At 40.0% G+C, this 14658-nt stretch overlaps 3 protein-coding genes across 3 annotated transcripts in view; 2 read left to right on the top strand and 1 right to left on the bottom strand.

Annotated features, from left to right (window-relative positions):
* The first annotated feature begins 1273 nt into the window (after positions 1-1273).
* On the top strand, positions 1274-2476 carry LOC119730673 (mu-type opioid receptor-like). Its single transcript, XM_038203665.1, has one exon. It carries the CDS (start codon positions 1274-1276, stop codon positions 2474-2476), a length of 1203 nt encoding a protein of 400 aa, XP_038059593.1.
* Positions 2477-6000: 3524 nt separating this feature from the next.
* On the top strand, positions 6001-7233 carry LOC119730976 (orexin receptor type 2-like). Its single transcript, XM_038204056.1, has one exon. The coding sequence runs from the start codon at positions 6060-6062 to the stop codon at positions 7197-7199; it is 1140 nt and encodes a 379-aa protein (XP_038059984.1). The 5' UTR covers positions 6001-6059; the 3' UTR covers positions 7200-7233.
* Positions 7234-11136: 3903 nt separating this feature from the next.
* LOC119730672 (IgGFc-binding protein-like) overlaps positions 11137-14658 on the bottom strand; it is a 73844-nt gene continuing 70322 nt past the window's right edge. The window contains exons 97-102 of the mRNA XM_038203663.1: positions 14116-14457; positions 13635-13746; positions 13164-13405; positions 12985-13014; positions 12604-12703; positions 11137-12161 (exon numbers count right to left, since the gene is read on the bottom strand). Coding sequence (XP_038059591.1) covers positions 11891-12161; positions 12604-12703; positions 12985-13014; positions 13164-13405; positions 13635-13746; positions 14116-14457 — 1097 coding nt within the window. The 3' untranslated portion in view covers positions 11137-11890. The remainder of the gene's footprint in view (positions 12162-12603; positions 12704-12984; positions 13015-13163; positions 13406-13634; positions 13747-14115; positions 14458-14658) is intronic.

Raw genomic sequence — 14658 nt, 5'->3', positions numbered from 1 at the left:
CAGCAGTAAAGCAAGTACACAAATTGTTTTGAGAAAAATTGCGTCCATTTTATGTTTTTTTTTGTCGGAAAAGAATGAGGACTTCTATACGGATTGATTTCTCATGAGATGAGTATTCTGATGATACGACACAATGTAGACATGATCCCGTCTGTCAAACCTTTGATAAGCTTGATGTAAAATGGTACAACTTACGATTACAATAAAGAAACATTATTTAGGAACTAACAAATAAACGATTAATCCTCTAAAGATCAAGATCATAATATTTTCCCCATATTTTTACGGGGGCGATATTTTGCACAACAAACCAATAAATATAACAAAACCTTCCCTAGCGATGGCATCGGCTCATCGTCCTTTTGGCGCTTCCCCCTTCTTAACTCCCATTTTGGCATACAAAGAAAAACTCGATTTTTTATTGGTCTAGATTGCGACTCCGATATTCCCGCCAGCAAATTTTTCTTCTGCAGAGTTGTTTTCTCTCATTTACCTTAATATAATTATGCGTGCGTGAAACATATCACGTGGATGAATGAATATATCAGGTGATATAAAATGACTTTATAAAGTATTGCTTTCAGGCGAAGACCGCAGCAGCATTATGGCATACTACGTTTAGGTCAGTGGTCAAAATGCAGCATGTTGGGGAATTTTACATATTTTCCCCCAGGAGTAAATTCTCTTTATACCGTACTTAAATTGTGTTTAAACAAGTCCTATGACTGATCGATGAAATAAATTTCACTTTTTTTTTCTGTTTTGTGGCTCTTGAAGGATTTATTAAAAGGGGATTTAAGTCCGAGAATGTTTCCTTTACCAACTGACGCATGCGTCAGTTGGTAACGGCATTGATTGTACCTGGTTATTGATTATACTTGCCAAAAGTGGGTCACAAAAACACGAAGAACTTCACAGAATGAATGATGATTATAACGGAGGAGGAGAGGGAGTAAAAACACACTTTGTTACCTGTCAATAATTTCCACATCGACGATTTAAATAATTTCGTCCGGCGGTGAATTGCATGCCTCCACTATCCAGCATTATGACATTGAAGTCGTGCAGCATATTCACAATAGACCTTTTTCCAAAATCAAATAAAGCGAAACAAATTGGGTGTTTGAAAAGGACAGGGCGAAGTGCTTTCAAAAGAGATTCACAATAGGGTGGGAAAATAGGTATATAAGGATTGGGTACTATGAGGACCAACACAGATCAGCCAGATTGTCATTTTTGCCTGTTTGGTTCGCTTCGACACTTTTCAGCAAAGATGGATGGTTTCGATCTGGAAGACGTTTGTGTTGGCAGAGTAGATTTAGATTTTCGCAATGTCACGGAGATAAGCTTGCTCCGTTCGTCGGTGGAAAACTGGGTCACATTAATCGGCATACCCCTGGTTCTTCTATTAGGTGTACCCAGCAACCTTTCCTTTCTCTTTACTCTGTATAGAGTGCCTACCATGCGCACCACGACCAACCTGCATTTGGCCAACCTAGCAGTATCTGACTTCATCTACCTGTCTGTCGTCGCGATTCTGAATGTCCGGGGTTACCTCACCACACCGGTGTCAGGCACCGCCCTTGCCCGCTCCTGGGTCGAATGTTGCGCCATTATCTTATTCATAGACATACCATACTTTGCGTCCAATACCATTGTGACGCTAGTGGCGTTTGAGAGATACTACGCCATTTGTCATCCGCTCAAGCAGAATGCTAGCGGACCGCGACGCCACCTCGGGCTAATCATCGCTGGCTGGATTGTATCCATCGCCTTCGCCTTTTCTGTTGTTCTGCGTTACTCAAAGCTCACAGTGATATGTGTCCTCTGGCCGGACACTGAGGAGTTCAAATCCCTGTCCCAAGTCGTCACATTTTGCTCTTCTGGCGAGCCCTGGGCTAATCTCTATTCTCAAGGCTTGTACTCCGTCATATGGCTGGGAGGTTTGTTGACGAATAGTTTTCTCTACTCCAGGATAATCCATCGACTTAGCCAGCGCAATCTTGGTCAGACAAGTGTGAATCAGGCTATCCGACGATCAGTCGCTCGTATGCTCATCGTCAACAGCGCAGTTTTCTTTCTTTGCCAGGCGCCCTACACCATCGTTTTCAACTTGCTGAACCTGATCTCTGCTGCTAAGGGAAATCCGGTGACCGACCCACGGCAAGTCACCGAGCTCTGGCCCCTTATAATCCTAATGGGACTTGTGAACAGTGCAGTCAATCCTATCATTTATGGGTTGGCTAACTCCCGTTACAGACAGGCTTTCCTGCAGGCGTTTGGCTGCACCATGGCGACCCAAAGGCGCCGGGAAATCAAAACGATCTCTACTGCCTCATCCAACGTGCCGAGCAAAGACAATCGTGCCGACATGAAAGATAAGAATGCCTCATTCAGCATGCACGGTATTGACAACCCCGTGAGCTTAGAAGATGAGGCACCCCGAAGTGATCTAATGAAAGAAAACCAATTTTAACTAACAACTGGATTTGACAGCTTAAAAGTTGTGCATAGTCCAACCTATGGTGCAAGATTTAAGCTCACTTTTAGGAGTCGCTAACACTGTGACAGCACAGCACATGCAGGGCCGGGTTAGGTGTTCCGTAGGCCCTAGGCACCAGTGTTCCGTAGGCCGTACTCCGAAATAGGTACAAGCATAAATTTCTGTTGATGCTAAGCTGTACTAAGCATGCCAGTCCAAACTGGTAGCTGAAAAGGCCTGTTGGCACACTGTGGTATGTTTCGTAGGCCCACAGTGCCTACTATACCGATTGGATAATACGGGCCTGCGCACACGAAGTTCAACTTAGAACAGTGCAGTATATTTTTTTGTCCCAGACTTTGAACAGCAGTTCACCAAGCAATTTGGTCAGGACTAATCATCCATGGACGACATTTCCAGCAGTCATTCTTTGTCATGAGCGACTTGGTCTTCAGGCGCATCGAACTTCGAACCCTTCAGGAAGTGTTGGGGTACATCCCGAGGTAACACATGTGTGGCCAATTCCACCATTATCTTTCTAATTAGCAGCTTTATTACCAATCTTACCGACGATACCCACTAGCATTTGTAGGAAGGCACCGGCTATTCAAACCTGCAATAGACGCAACGTGTGTTGCTACGGACATCACTTGCAGTTTACAAGAGTAGTCCTATCTCTATTCGTAAAGTAACTTCAGCTTAGTTGGATGTAAATGTTTAGATGTCGAATGCGATTTGGACACGTTATTTAACCCACATCTTTCAAACAGCACTGTTTAGACACTGTAGTTAAAAAAAACCAAATCGTGTAGAAGGAATTCATAGAACTGACTTTGCTGAAGCAACCAAGCTCCAATGTCGATGCCTATATCTCTATTTTTTCTATCAAGAACCATCAGGATATGGAACAGACTTCCTGAAGCAGCCGTGTGTGCACCCTCCATCTGCACTGCCGTCAAGCCAATAGCACTAAACACCATCAGTGCCAATTTATTGGTTACGAGCATGAATATATTAAGTATATCTTCAGCAATAGCAACAACACTAGCATAAGCATTTAAGTAACATATAGCCTCGGAAACAGTTAACATTAAAAAAAGGTTGTAAAGACGCACATAAGATGTTGGGTAAGTATAAACAATCCCCGACTTCAAAGCTATACGCTAAATTTAGTTGGAAAATATAGATTAACTTACCCAAATATTTGGTTTAAAAAACGTATTTAAGTATGAATGAAACAAACATGAAAACACATTTAACTGCCTGTATCCTACTCTGCGATTAATCTAAAACCAGTCTGGAGCAACGGCACGTCTTTGGAGGAGGACCTATCAAGAACGATAAAAGGGTAGATGAGTTTTGACATTGACAAACCCGTCATAATCAATTAGGTTGGTGATTGTGCATAACCACTGTCCTCAATCCGTTAATCACACAATCCATCAAATACGGAAATCATGCATAATGTGATAGAATAAAATAAGGACGGCCGGTGTTCGTTGCTTAGATACGTTTAAGCACCACGGGAATCGAAAAAAAACACGCGACATTGTGTTCGTAAAATCGTATTCTTTTGTTAAATCTTATATTTGCGAAAAGAACTGGGAATATTTTCAAGGACACATTGTCCTAACTCATGGTGTAGTATGTCGTCTATGTGACTCTTCGTAGCACAAGTTTAATCTATTAGCAGCAATGCTCCTCAACAACAAGGTTAGCCAACCCGTGTACAACAGTCTTTAAGCGGATCCTTCGCGCACGGTTGAGTCATAGACATGTCAGCAATATTATCGTGGTCGTTATCCTCATGACGGATAAGGAAATGAGAATGATGATTGCTGTGGATCGATCAAGCGAAACAGCTTAGAAATGCAATTTCTGATATAACAATAGGGAAGCTCACAAGGACATACACGTATTAGTATGACATGCCCATGGGATTTAAAAACAAAATGTATCCAAAAAAATTACCAGCGGAAGAGAAACGTCTATGTGCTATCGTCATGTATTTCAAGTACTTGTATAGAGGAAATCTTTTCTCGTGTTGAATGAACACGAGAACAGGGTTTCAAATGACAAGAACCAACGTGGGAATGGTTTCTGCGGACGAATTTCCACTCCCCACGTATTGGGGAGTAGATGGAGAACGTTAATTACTTAAATTATTTAAATTATTGCATTGAAGGGATTTACATTATTTTCGAAAGATAATCACCTTTCCCTTCTTTTTACTCGGCGTTTTAATATGTTGGCTGCCATTTTGAATTTTCGTTCAGCTTCACTCCACACACGCACTTGGGTGTTCGTAATCGGTAACCCGAGAACACTACTCGCGAGTCACTCGACAACGGGGTTTCGAATCCGCCCACAGTGTTTAGTAATATACCTTTTTCAGGGTACGGCATCTTAAGAATCGAAGCGAGGCATATAAGGTCAACAAACAGAACGGCGTAAATGTGCGGTGAACGAGTGACTCACACAAAGTTACAGCAGATCGACATTTCTATAAATGGATATGAATGTCAAACATATTCTGTAGTTTTCGTCTCATTGTATATTGAAGAAGGATCTAATAAAAAGTCCAGAACCAGTGGATTAATTACGTTTCCGTGATAGTTTATTTCGCGTAGCACCGCCGCCACTCCGTCAAAACTTTCTATTTTCACTTTTCCATCTGCGACGTTTTCTGAACTGAAATTGCACCTGTTTAGTAGGTGCTTATTATCCGCGAATTGTGATTCACACAGGGCCTGTCATTTTCCAGGAATAAGAGAAAATTTTGAGCCCGATGAGGGAAAGTGAAAACATTCTGTTTCGATTTTCAACGCTGGCGCACTGTACCCCGACTCGTTTACGTGCAAAATGGCTCGAGCTCTTCGGGATAAGTGTCGATGTCTCGTACGTCACGTACCATTGGGACAGGCACAGTGCACGACCGAAAGTTCTTCATGAAACTTGAGAATGTTTTCACTCGCTCTTTATTTCTTGGAAATGACAGATCCTTACGAATGACAGTTTGTGGATAGTCTTTAATATTGTAGGCCTAAGTAATTTCTACAAAACAGGTGTAATTTCAGCTCAGTGAGAATAGAAAGTCGTGACGTTTCTCTGATCTGACGGTACGGCGGTGCTACGAGCATTAAGCTAACACGGAATTTTCGGTTCGGCCACTGCTTGTGGGCTCTATATTAATAAATTATTGGGAATTTGAGCTATAAGTGTTAATGCTGAAACTTAGTGACAGTCACTTGTTCACCGCACACACTATTTATGCGCCATGTTTGTTAGCATTATATGCCTCACTTTGATTTTTAAGATGGCCTACCTTGATATACCGGTAGGTATATTCCTTTGTTCGCTCGCATCCACAGCACATGACACGCTGAACCTGTCGAGATGCGCAGTGCTTTCTCATGGATTTGACCAATCAAACACGGTATAGGTTTGCGTTGGCCTAGTGCAAATAGCAGTTGCTTTATAAATGACATCAATTTCTAATGGGCAAACACACCGCGTCTGGCTTTCATTAAACGGCCCACGTACTCTTCGTTATCGACGGCTCAAATCACTAAGTAAAATGGAAAACGCGAACGATTCGGAAATTTGCGGTGATTTCACCATCGACTTTACCAATGAGGAAACTGCAAAGATGATGTCTTTCAAACAAAGTGAAATCTTACTTTCCTCCGTTGGGGTACCAATTGTTCTTATCATTGGGGTGCCTGGTAACGTCGCCTTTCTGTTCACGTTGTACAGAGTTCGCCGTATGCAGACAACAACCAATTTCTACTTAGCTAACTTGGCCGTGGCAGACCTCATGTACCTCATCATATTCTCAGCTTATAACACAAAAACATTCTTATCCACGCCTATCGCATACAGCTGGTTCGCTGAGTCATGGCTGGTATGCTTGGTGATCACTTTGTCTCTTGATATTCCTTATTTTGCCTCCAATTCCATGATCACCCTTGTGGCTTTGGAGAGGTTCTACGCCATTTGTCACCCTCTCAAGAACCTAATGGCAAGGAGTCCCAAACGGACCGTGTCCATAGTTGTGATATTTTGGATTGTGTCGATCCTCATTGCAGCTAGCATCTCATCTCGCTTATCAACACATCGTGTGGCTTGTGTACTGTGGCCAGACGACGAGCAGTACGCCACACTCCCAAGCACGGTCAACTTCTGCGTGGCCGGGGAACCCTGGGTGAAATTCCTAACGCAAGCTTTGTATTTTGGCTTCTGGTTTCTTGGACTAGCGACCAATACTTTCATGTACTACAAGATCGTTCGTCGCTTAGGTCGACGTCTTATCCCAACATCCTCTGCACAGACGCACCACTTGAACGCGAAGCAGGTTCGCAATCAGATTGCACGAATGCTGATCGTCACCAGCGTTGTGTATTTCTTGTTACAGTCTCCACGTGTAGTCATCTTTAATTTGATGGGACTGATCCAGTCAGCAAGCGGCGTATCTGTACTGCAGCCAGGAGCAGTTACTACTCTATGGCCTATCGCTATATTCCTGGCCTTACTGAACTCAGCACTCAATCCTATCATATACAATGTCAGCAGTCCCAAGTACAGACAAGCATTTCTGCAGGCGTTTACGTGCCGCATGAAGAAGAAAAAGGAAAAGGTATCCACATCCACAACTACCAGAAAGACTGATATTGCTCGAAGTATTTCTAACGTTAGACTTGATGAAAACCAACTTTAGACTTTGAAACTCATAAAGACTGTAATGGACTGGAAATGTTAAATTTATATTTGGCGTTGGTTTAAAAGGGTTTTTCGTACTAAACTTTACAATCGCAAACTCCCGTTGGCGATATAACTTAAAGAAAACTTAAACCGTCGTTTTAAATAGCTGACCTGAAGCTGTTCAAGCTAAATTCTCGCAATTCGTTTCCGTTGTAAGACTCGAATATCAAAATGGGATGAGGATGTTGTGTTGTAGTCATTAACGTATTTACAAGAATTTTCAGTAATCTCTTATTTGCACTTTACAATTGATTACCTTAACATATTAGAAGTGATTACCTTGCACAAGATAAGAGTGAAATTAAATACTAGTGTGTTTTAAGACGTGTTTAATTACGCTAACTGGAACTAAATTAAGAACTTAAGAAAGTAACAGGAGTTTAAAAAAAGAAGAATATTTTAAGAAGAAAAACAAGCGTTTCGATTTTAGCAGGTAAACTATATAGAAGAAAAAAAAATAGTTATAATTATATAAAATAATTCATATGTTGATGTCGTAGTTTTCAGACAATCACGCTCTCTTGCTTTATGTAAATAATGTGACACTTATTAGCATGAACCATTTAAGAATGGAAAGAATGCACCTTAAGATGTAGTTGTTAAGACGCTTGGCTTGCCTACAATATGTTTTAGTAGGTAAACCTTACTCAGTGTAACAATATGATCGGCTGAAAACACTTTTAAAATGCTGTCATTTAAAGAAATATACACTGTAAAAACAGTGTTTAGCATTTAAACACATCAGAAACGTGTTTAGAGTTTAATACGTTTAGGAATGTGTTTCAATTCTAAACGTTTACCACTTTTTAATGTTGTGAAACTAAACGTGTTTACGTTTTGGACATGTGCTTAGAATTGTATATCTAAATGCGCTTAGGAAGGTGTTTAAATGCTAAACATATTATTCATTGCACATGTCAAACGGATAATGCGTGTCACAGAAAAAGGACATCTAAACATGTCATGATGCTAAACGTGTGGAAAAAGTGGGTACAGAATTAGTGTTTAGAAATATGTTTAAATCCTAAGCACCATTTTTACAGTGTATTTTAACTAGGAATTTTGTTCATAAAAAGATGTGTTAATCGACAAAATGGCTCCAGACCCAGAAAGTAAAGTGCCCATTTGTGAATGTAAATGTTAAATTGGCTCTTTTAATGCTGAATTTTCAATCAGCTTCCATTCAGTAAAAATCTTGCGTGGATTTTCCTGTTCTAAGAAGAAACAATGGGTCGTAGGAATACAAACTAGAAAATGCTGGGGACTTTAAGCAAAACGTAAAAACATCTACTTTGGAGTAAAAACATTAAGGAAAAGCAAATGCTTAAATCCGTATGAATACAACTTTTCTTTTACTGTTCAGCATTAATATACAGCCGGTAGTACTGTTGGATTGGGTGCACAATTGTGTGCACATAAATGAATGGTTGTGAACAATAGGGTCTTGACAAAATAATACGATTTTTTATTCATACGACCCACGGTATTATAGGTACTTTATGATTGCTTTTAAATTAATTTTACGCGATTTACATTAATGAAAGCAACAATTTTTGCACTGAGGTATTTATTTTATTGCTTTCCGTCAGACACAGTCATGTCAAATCGAGGTTCAGTATACTTATGTAATAATCACATGCAGACACCTGAGAAATCACGTGACATAATGTGTTTTTATTATGACATCTACAACAGATAATAACGAATAGTTACCTTATTTCACATCTGTTACAGCTGTTACGATCTGTTTGCGAAGGTCGTTATTAGTAAGAAATTTAAAGAACGAAAATCGAAGCAAGAAAAAGCAAAAACATGACTAGAAACAAAAAAGAAGCTGCACCATCATTCGTCGATCCCAGCGAAGATAAAATTAAAGCTTTTCTAATGCCCGCCGCACACGAGAGCTACGTGTTGAGCAAAAAGTCATTCGAGGCCGTTGCTCAGCACGTAACTCACAAAATATCCGCGTGTGCGGTGAATTATTGCTGAGCTTCCTGCCTCACGGTCTTCGAGACGGTGAGGCAAATATCCTGAGTTGACCGCACACAGTCAGTTTTATGTCTCGCGAAGCGAAATAAACCGAAGTGGATAGATTATTGCCTCACGGTCTTGCAAGGCAGAAAGTGCTGAGCAAACGGCCTCTACTTTTTGTTCAGCACGTATTTCTCGTGTGCGGCAGGCTTAAACGTTCAGCAGAAGCATGTATTTCACAAAGAAACTGCTCACCCCAAATTGGGTCAAAACGATGTAACAAAAGAATGTGCATTCATTCTTGTTTCAATGGCGCTGCCTGCTAAATGCAACTTAAGCGATTTAATATAGGTCCCATATAAATGGCTCTATTCAATGATCCAGAATGATCAACAACGTTTTTTGCAAACAAAAATGTATCCGCTGCTAAATACTAGTGAGTGAGTGGCAATATCGACAATATAGAAAAAAAAGCAAACGAAGTACAACGTAATCTACTTGAACAGTTTGACGTCAATAGATCTTTGCAAATCCTTATTAAGATTCGAACTTTGTAACGAGTTCTGATATGCATTTGAAAAATGCAAAATTGAATTTGCTTTCTTTTCAGTTAATTTGATTTTAGAGAAGACGAGATGGAATCGTAGGGAATTAAGCCGCATGGCTAATTTCCAATCAACAATATCGACAATATCGACAATATAGAAAAAAAGCAAACAAAGTACAACGTAATCTACTTGAACGGTTTGACGTCAATAGATCTTTGCAAAACCTTATTAAGATTCGAACTTTGTAACGAGTTCTGATATGCATTTGAAAAATGCAAAATTGAATTTGCTTTCTTTTCAATTAATTTGATTTTAGAGAAGACGAGATGGAATCGTAGGGAATTAAGCCGCATGGCTAATTTCCAATCAACATTGAGTGATTACAATAGATATGAAATATGATTTAATAAAAAGGTAGACTGTAATTGGATTTTGTGGCTGACAAATTTTTCCATTGTTGTACCGAGTGCATTTCAAGGTGAACAACTTATCTGAATCCAATCGGTTTAATTGACTTTCAAGAGTTCATCTCCGAACGTATGATGGCCAACCCTCGGCTATGTTAGGATAAGGACATCGGCTGCTTCTTTGAAGTTTCTGAAAATACTGTTAAGATCAAGGGCGGATCCAGGGGGGGGGGGGCCAAAGGGGGCCATGGCCCCCCCAAAACGAAACCAATTTTTTTTTTTTTTTAATGTGACATCGCAATAAAGGCAGGCAATGAGTACACCACCATCTTTTCCTCAAAAAAATTGGTTAAAGTGGTCAGAAATTGCCTCAGATCGCACCACAGAGCATCTAGAATCCAAAATTTTTTCGGGGCCCTAGCGGGCCCTGAACCCCACGCCGTATTTTTTTAGACCCACTTTTTGGGGGGACCAACATTTTTTTTGGCCCCCCCCAAAATTGTGTTCTGGATCCGCCCTTGGTTAAGATGGACATTTTATTATCTTTCTAAGCCCGTCAGACAAACATACATCAAGCATTGCGAATTAAGAGTTGCTTCATTTTTATTGTTTCTTAAGCTGAAGAGGATAAAGTCTGTATATAATTGGTTGTATCAGCAGTAAAGGAAATGTGATAGAGTAATCGTAATTAAATTGGGCCTTCATGATAACTAAAGTGACAGCCTGCTCGCATTGGTCTATAATGCAAGAAGCAGCAATAGTTCTCTTCGGAAACCAAATTTGAAGAGATCAGACAAACACAATTTGAAGAGGGGGGGGGGTACTGAATCCATTCCTGAGAGTATAACGGCAAACCCTAGGCTCTGTTGTGAGGTGAATAGTGTGAGCTTCTTCTTTGAAGTTTCTGAACTGTTACGTTGAGCTTAGCGCCGCTAGATAATTTGTCATCAGTCACAACGAACGGGCATTGCGATAAAAGAGTTGCTTCAGTTTTTTTATTGGTTTCTCAAGCTGAAGAGAATAAATTCTATATTATGATTGGCTGTCATCAAATGAAATTCATGAAGTAATCACGATTGTCTGTTCGGACTGAAAACTCTTTATAAAATTCTTTAGCAACAAATTCAACTAAGTTTTACAAGAAGACTAAAAATATATTTAATATCTGATTGAAACTACTGACTATTTTAGAAAAACGTACATACTGGATTTACCATACGTTACGCATTCAACAAAACGTAAACGCCTACTCCTAAGACACAAACGTTTCAATTATGATTCGGGGTATTTTTTTTGGTTACATAATACCACTAGTCTACAGCAATTAACTCAACGAATTTAAGTAGATACATATCAAATATCAACGTTTTAGTTAGCATGTCATTTAGAATATAGGCCTGTAGGCATATGAGGAAAAAAATCCAAGTTATGTGCTACCGCCAAACAAAAATTAAATTCAATCATGTCAACATTGATTTAGTGTTACCCACCCTTGGAAAAAGGGTGTTTTATCCATAATTTTGTTATGACAAAAGTCGGCATCCTAATGTGATCAGTTCAATGGAGGTTGGAACTCCGAGCATAACTTTAAGTACAGCTCCAGGAATTATTCGTTTTATTTAAAGAGAAGCATATCCCCAAATTCCTTCTGTTCAGTTGTTTTCCATTTTCCATTTAATTTTCGGAAACATAGCTATCGGCGTAGGCTTGAATATGAGCAATCAGTAATTAATTTCATTGTTGCTATAGACTGAGCGCATATCGCCTCCCGACTGGTGCTCATGAACCACGGGTAACCGACCAGCGGATGTGGATGGCATAGCCGCATCACCGTAGTAGGCCTCCAAGCCTCGATTGACAGCTCCAAGTGGATCGCTTTTTTGGAAGGGCGCCTCGGTGGCGAGAGAGATGTTATCATCCACTCTCCGTCTCACCTGCAGGTTACTAGGTGGTGTATCGGTCGGGAAACTCTTCAGACGAAGAGATGGTCGTCTAAAAATTGGAAACAAACACCTCAAAGTTATTGATCTCTCCCAAATCCCCAATGAAGTTTACACAAGTTCTTGGACTGAAAATAATTAAACAATACAAAAAGAAATTGTCACTTGACTAGACTTGTTAGGCTTTTGATGGAAATCACGGGTTTAAATCTCTTATACGAACAAAAACATATTATATTACCTATTTCGTATTAAAGCAATACAATCACAATATGAAGTGTAAAATTCGAGGTCCTATCTTATTTTGAATTCCAAAAGAATGCATCGTGATTGATCTGACATTCATTTCGTTGTTGACAATGACAAAACTTGTATATGTTTTTCTTAGCTAGATAATAATCCTAAGCGATACATCATCGTCTCCGTATATCCATGCCACAATGCTGGTTTTCGCCTACATTCGCCAATTAATATAATATCTCCAGTAGGCCTACCTGTTCCATCTTCGATGAACCATGGCCATCATGACAAATAGCACAACGACACAGATTCCGAGAATTCCAACCAGTATAATCAGAAGCGTTTGGACGGGAGCTAAGGAAAGTAAATGGTGTAGAACTTTTCAGCTCAAACTTGACTATTACACAATCACAATCACTGTTACCAAGATAAAAAGCTCTATATATCTACTAAAAATAACAACGATTTGAACGATAACGTCGAAAGAAACACACAACGTCCATAATATACTTTTTCATTCATTGGATATCTGTAATCTTGTTCGTGGCTGTGCAAAATCGAAACAATTAATGTATTGTTCGTCGAGAGCATCTTTTTAATTCAACGAAATATTAGTGTATCAAAGCGATCTTTACCTTCTGGTTGGACGGTTGCCTGTACCACATCTGTCAAAGTAAAAAAAAGAAAAGTCGATTTTAAAGAAGAAGTTTCTGAATTTCGAATTTTTGTAACCGCAAACAGAGGTCATTTTGAAGTAAATAAAGTGAAAGGCAGCACAAACTCATAAATGACGACCATCTAAACAAACACATACCTTGTTCGCAGTTAAGTCCCATACTGCCCTCGAGGCAAGTCGCGTACGAGACAGACGCACTTATTCCGATGTCTCCATCTTCGGCCTGACGACGATTACGAGAGGAGTCGATACCACTAAGTATTCGTTTGGTAAGCACACGTAGGGAGTAGGCACTGCCCGGTATCAGCCCCAGAATACTAGCAGTAGTTGCCTCACTCGGTAGACGAGTGCTGTTCTGCCATTCGGAATCACCTGCTAACCTGAAAATGGATCGGAAATTTGAAACATATCATTTTCAATTCGTGGCAGTACAAAAGCCAATCGAGATGCTAAATTCATGCATAGCTTCATATGCATATATTGAAAAGACAACATTTACGAACAACGATTCACATTTTGAACATTATATAGCATGTTAGTTCTTCGACCGGTTTACACAATTCCAAATAATTTCTTTCTTTCTGTTGATGACATAAATTTGACACTCACTGGTATTGCACCATGTTCCAGTCGGCATCCACCATCAATTCCCACGAAATATCGAGAGAATTGCTAGTGGCCAGCTGCAGCAAGACATCGAAGGCTCCAATGGTGCTATAGTCTGTGAGAATTAAACGAATAATGGCTTGTCACGAAGTAGGAAACAGGTAGTAACAATTCAAGTAACACTTCAAAGCAATCATCACTCCTTCTATCGGCAAACAACATAATCTGTAAAATGTATTCATTTCTTCCAAGGGTAGTATACCTACTTGTTACCCCGGTCAATTTCAGATTTTCAAAAGTGTTTTGTAGTCAATACCTGTGTAAATCTGAACCCACTTTAGCTCTTAAGAATACACGCAAATACATTTGTATAGATTTCCAAACCTATGACCGTGCAATAATGACACAACTTCAACTTTCATGCAAGCACAATGAAGTGGCTCTTTTCCACTCAATTACATCCAGTCAGCGAACTGTCACTCACCTGTGTCACATTGTGTCCTGCCCTGCCATCCTCGGCGACATGTTGTCGTCACAATGACGTCACTCGCTATCACCACAGAGTCCAAGCCGTACAGGACCCGTATCTCGTACGTAGTCTCTTTCTCAAGCCCCGTCAGCACGTACACATTGTGCTGGCCGAAGTTTAGCGTGCCGTTTCTCCAGGTCCGCGTGTTGATGATGCGGAATTGCAGCTGCACGAAGCCTACGCCTGATGACGTGAGCCACATGGTTGTGATGGACAGACTATTTACTGACGTCACATTGAAGATGTTGGTGAAGGGCGTGGTCATGGCTGCTGTTGGTGCTGGTGTTGTTGGGGTATCTGCAATCAAATTTGGGTAGAATTACGTTTAAATCGATACAACTCTGTTAAAGAAATAAAGTAAAGCTCTTTGGTTAAACGTTGTATTTTGAAAAAAAGTATTTTCATTTATCCATCATTTCGAAGCAGTAACAATTCGCTTTCTCTTGCGATTATGAGTCCTCAAATGTATTGAGTTAAGTTGTTAAAACTTTTTGAAGG

Source organism: Patiria miniata, unplaced genomic scaffold, assembly GCF_015706575.1.
Source record: "Patiria miniata isolate m_02_andy unplaced genomic scaffold, ASM1570657v1 HiC_scaffold_22, whole genome shotgun sequence".
Classification (NCBI taxonomy): domain Eukaryota; kingdom Metazoa; phylum Echinodermata; class Asteroidea; order Valvatida; family Asterinidae; genus Patiria; species Patiria miniata.
This window is presented reverse-complemented; position numbering and strand designations above follow the sequence as displayed.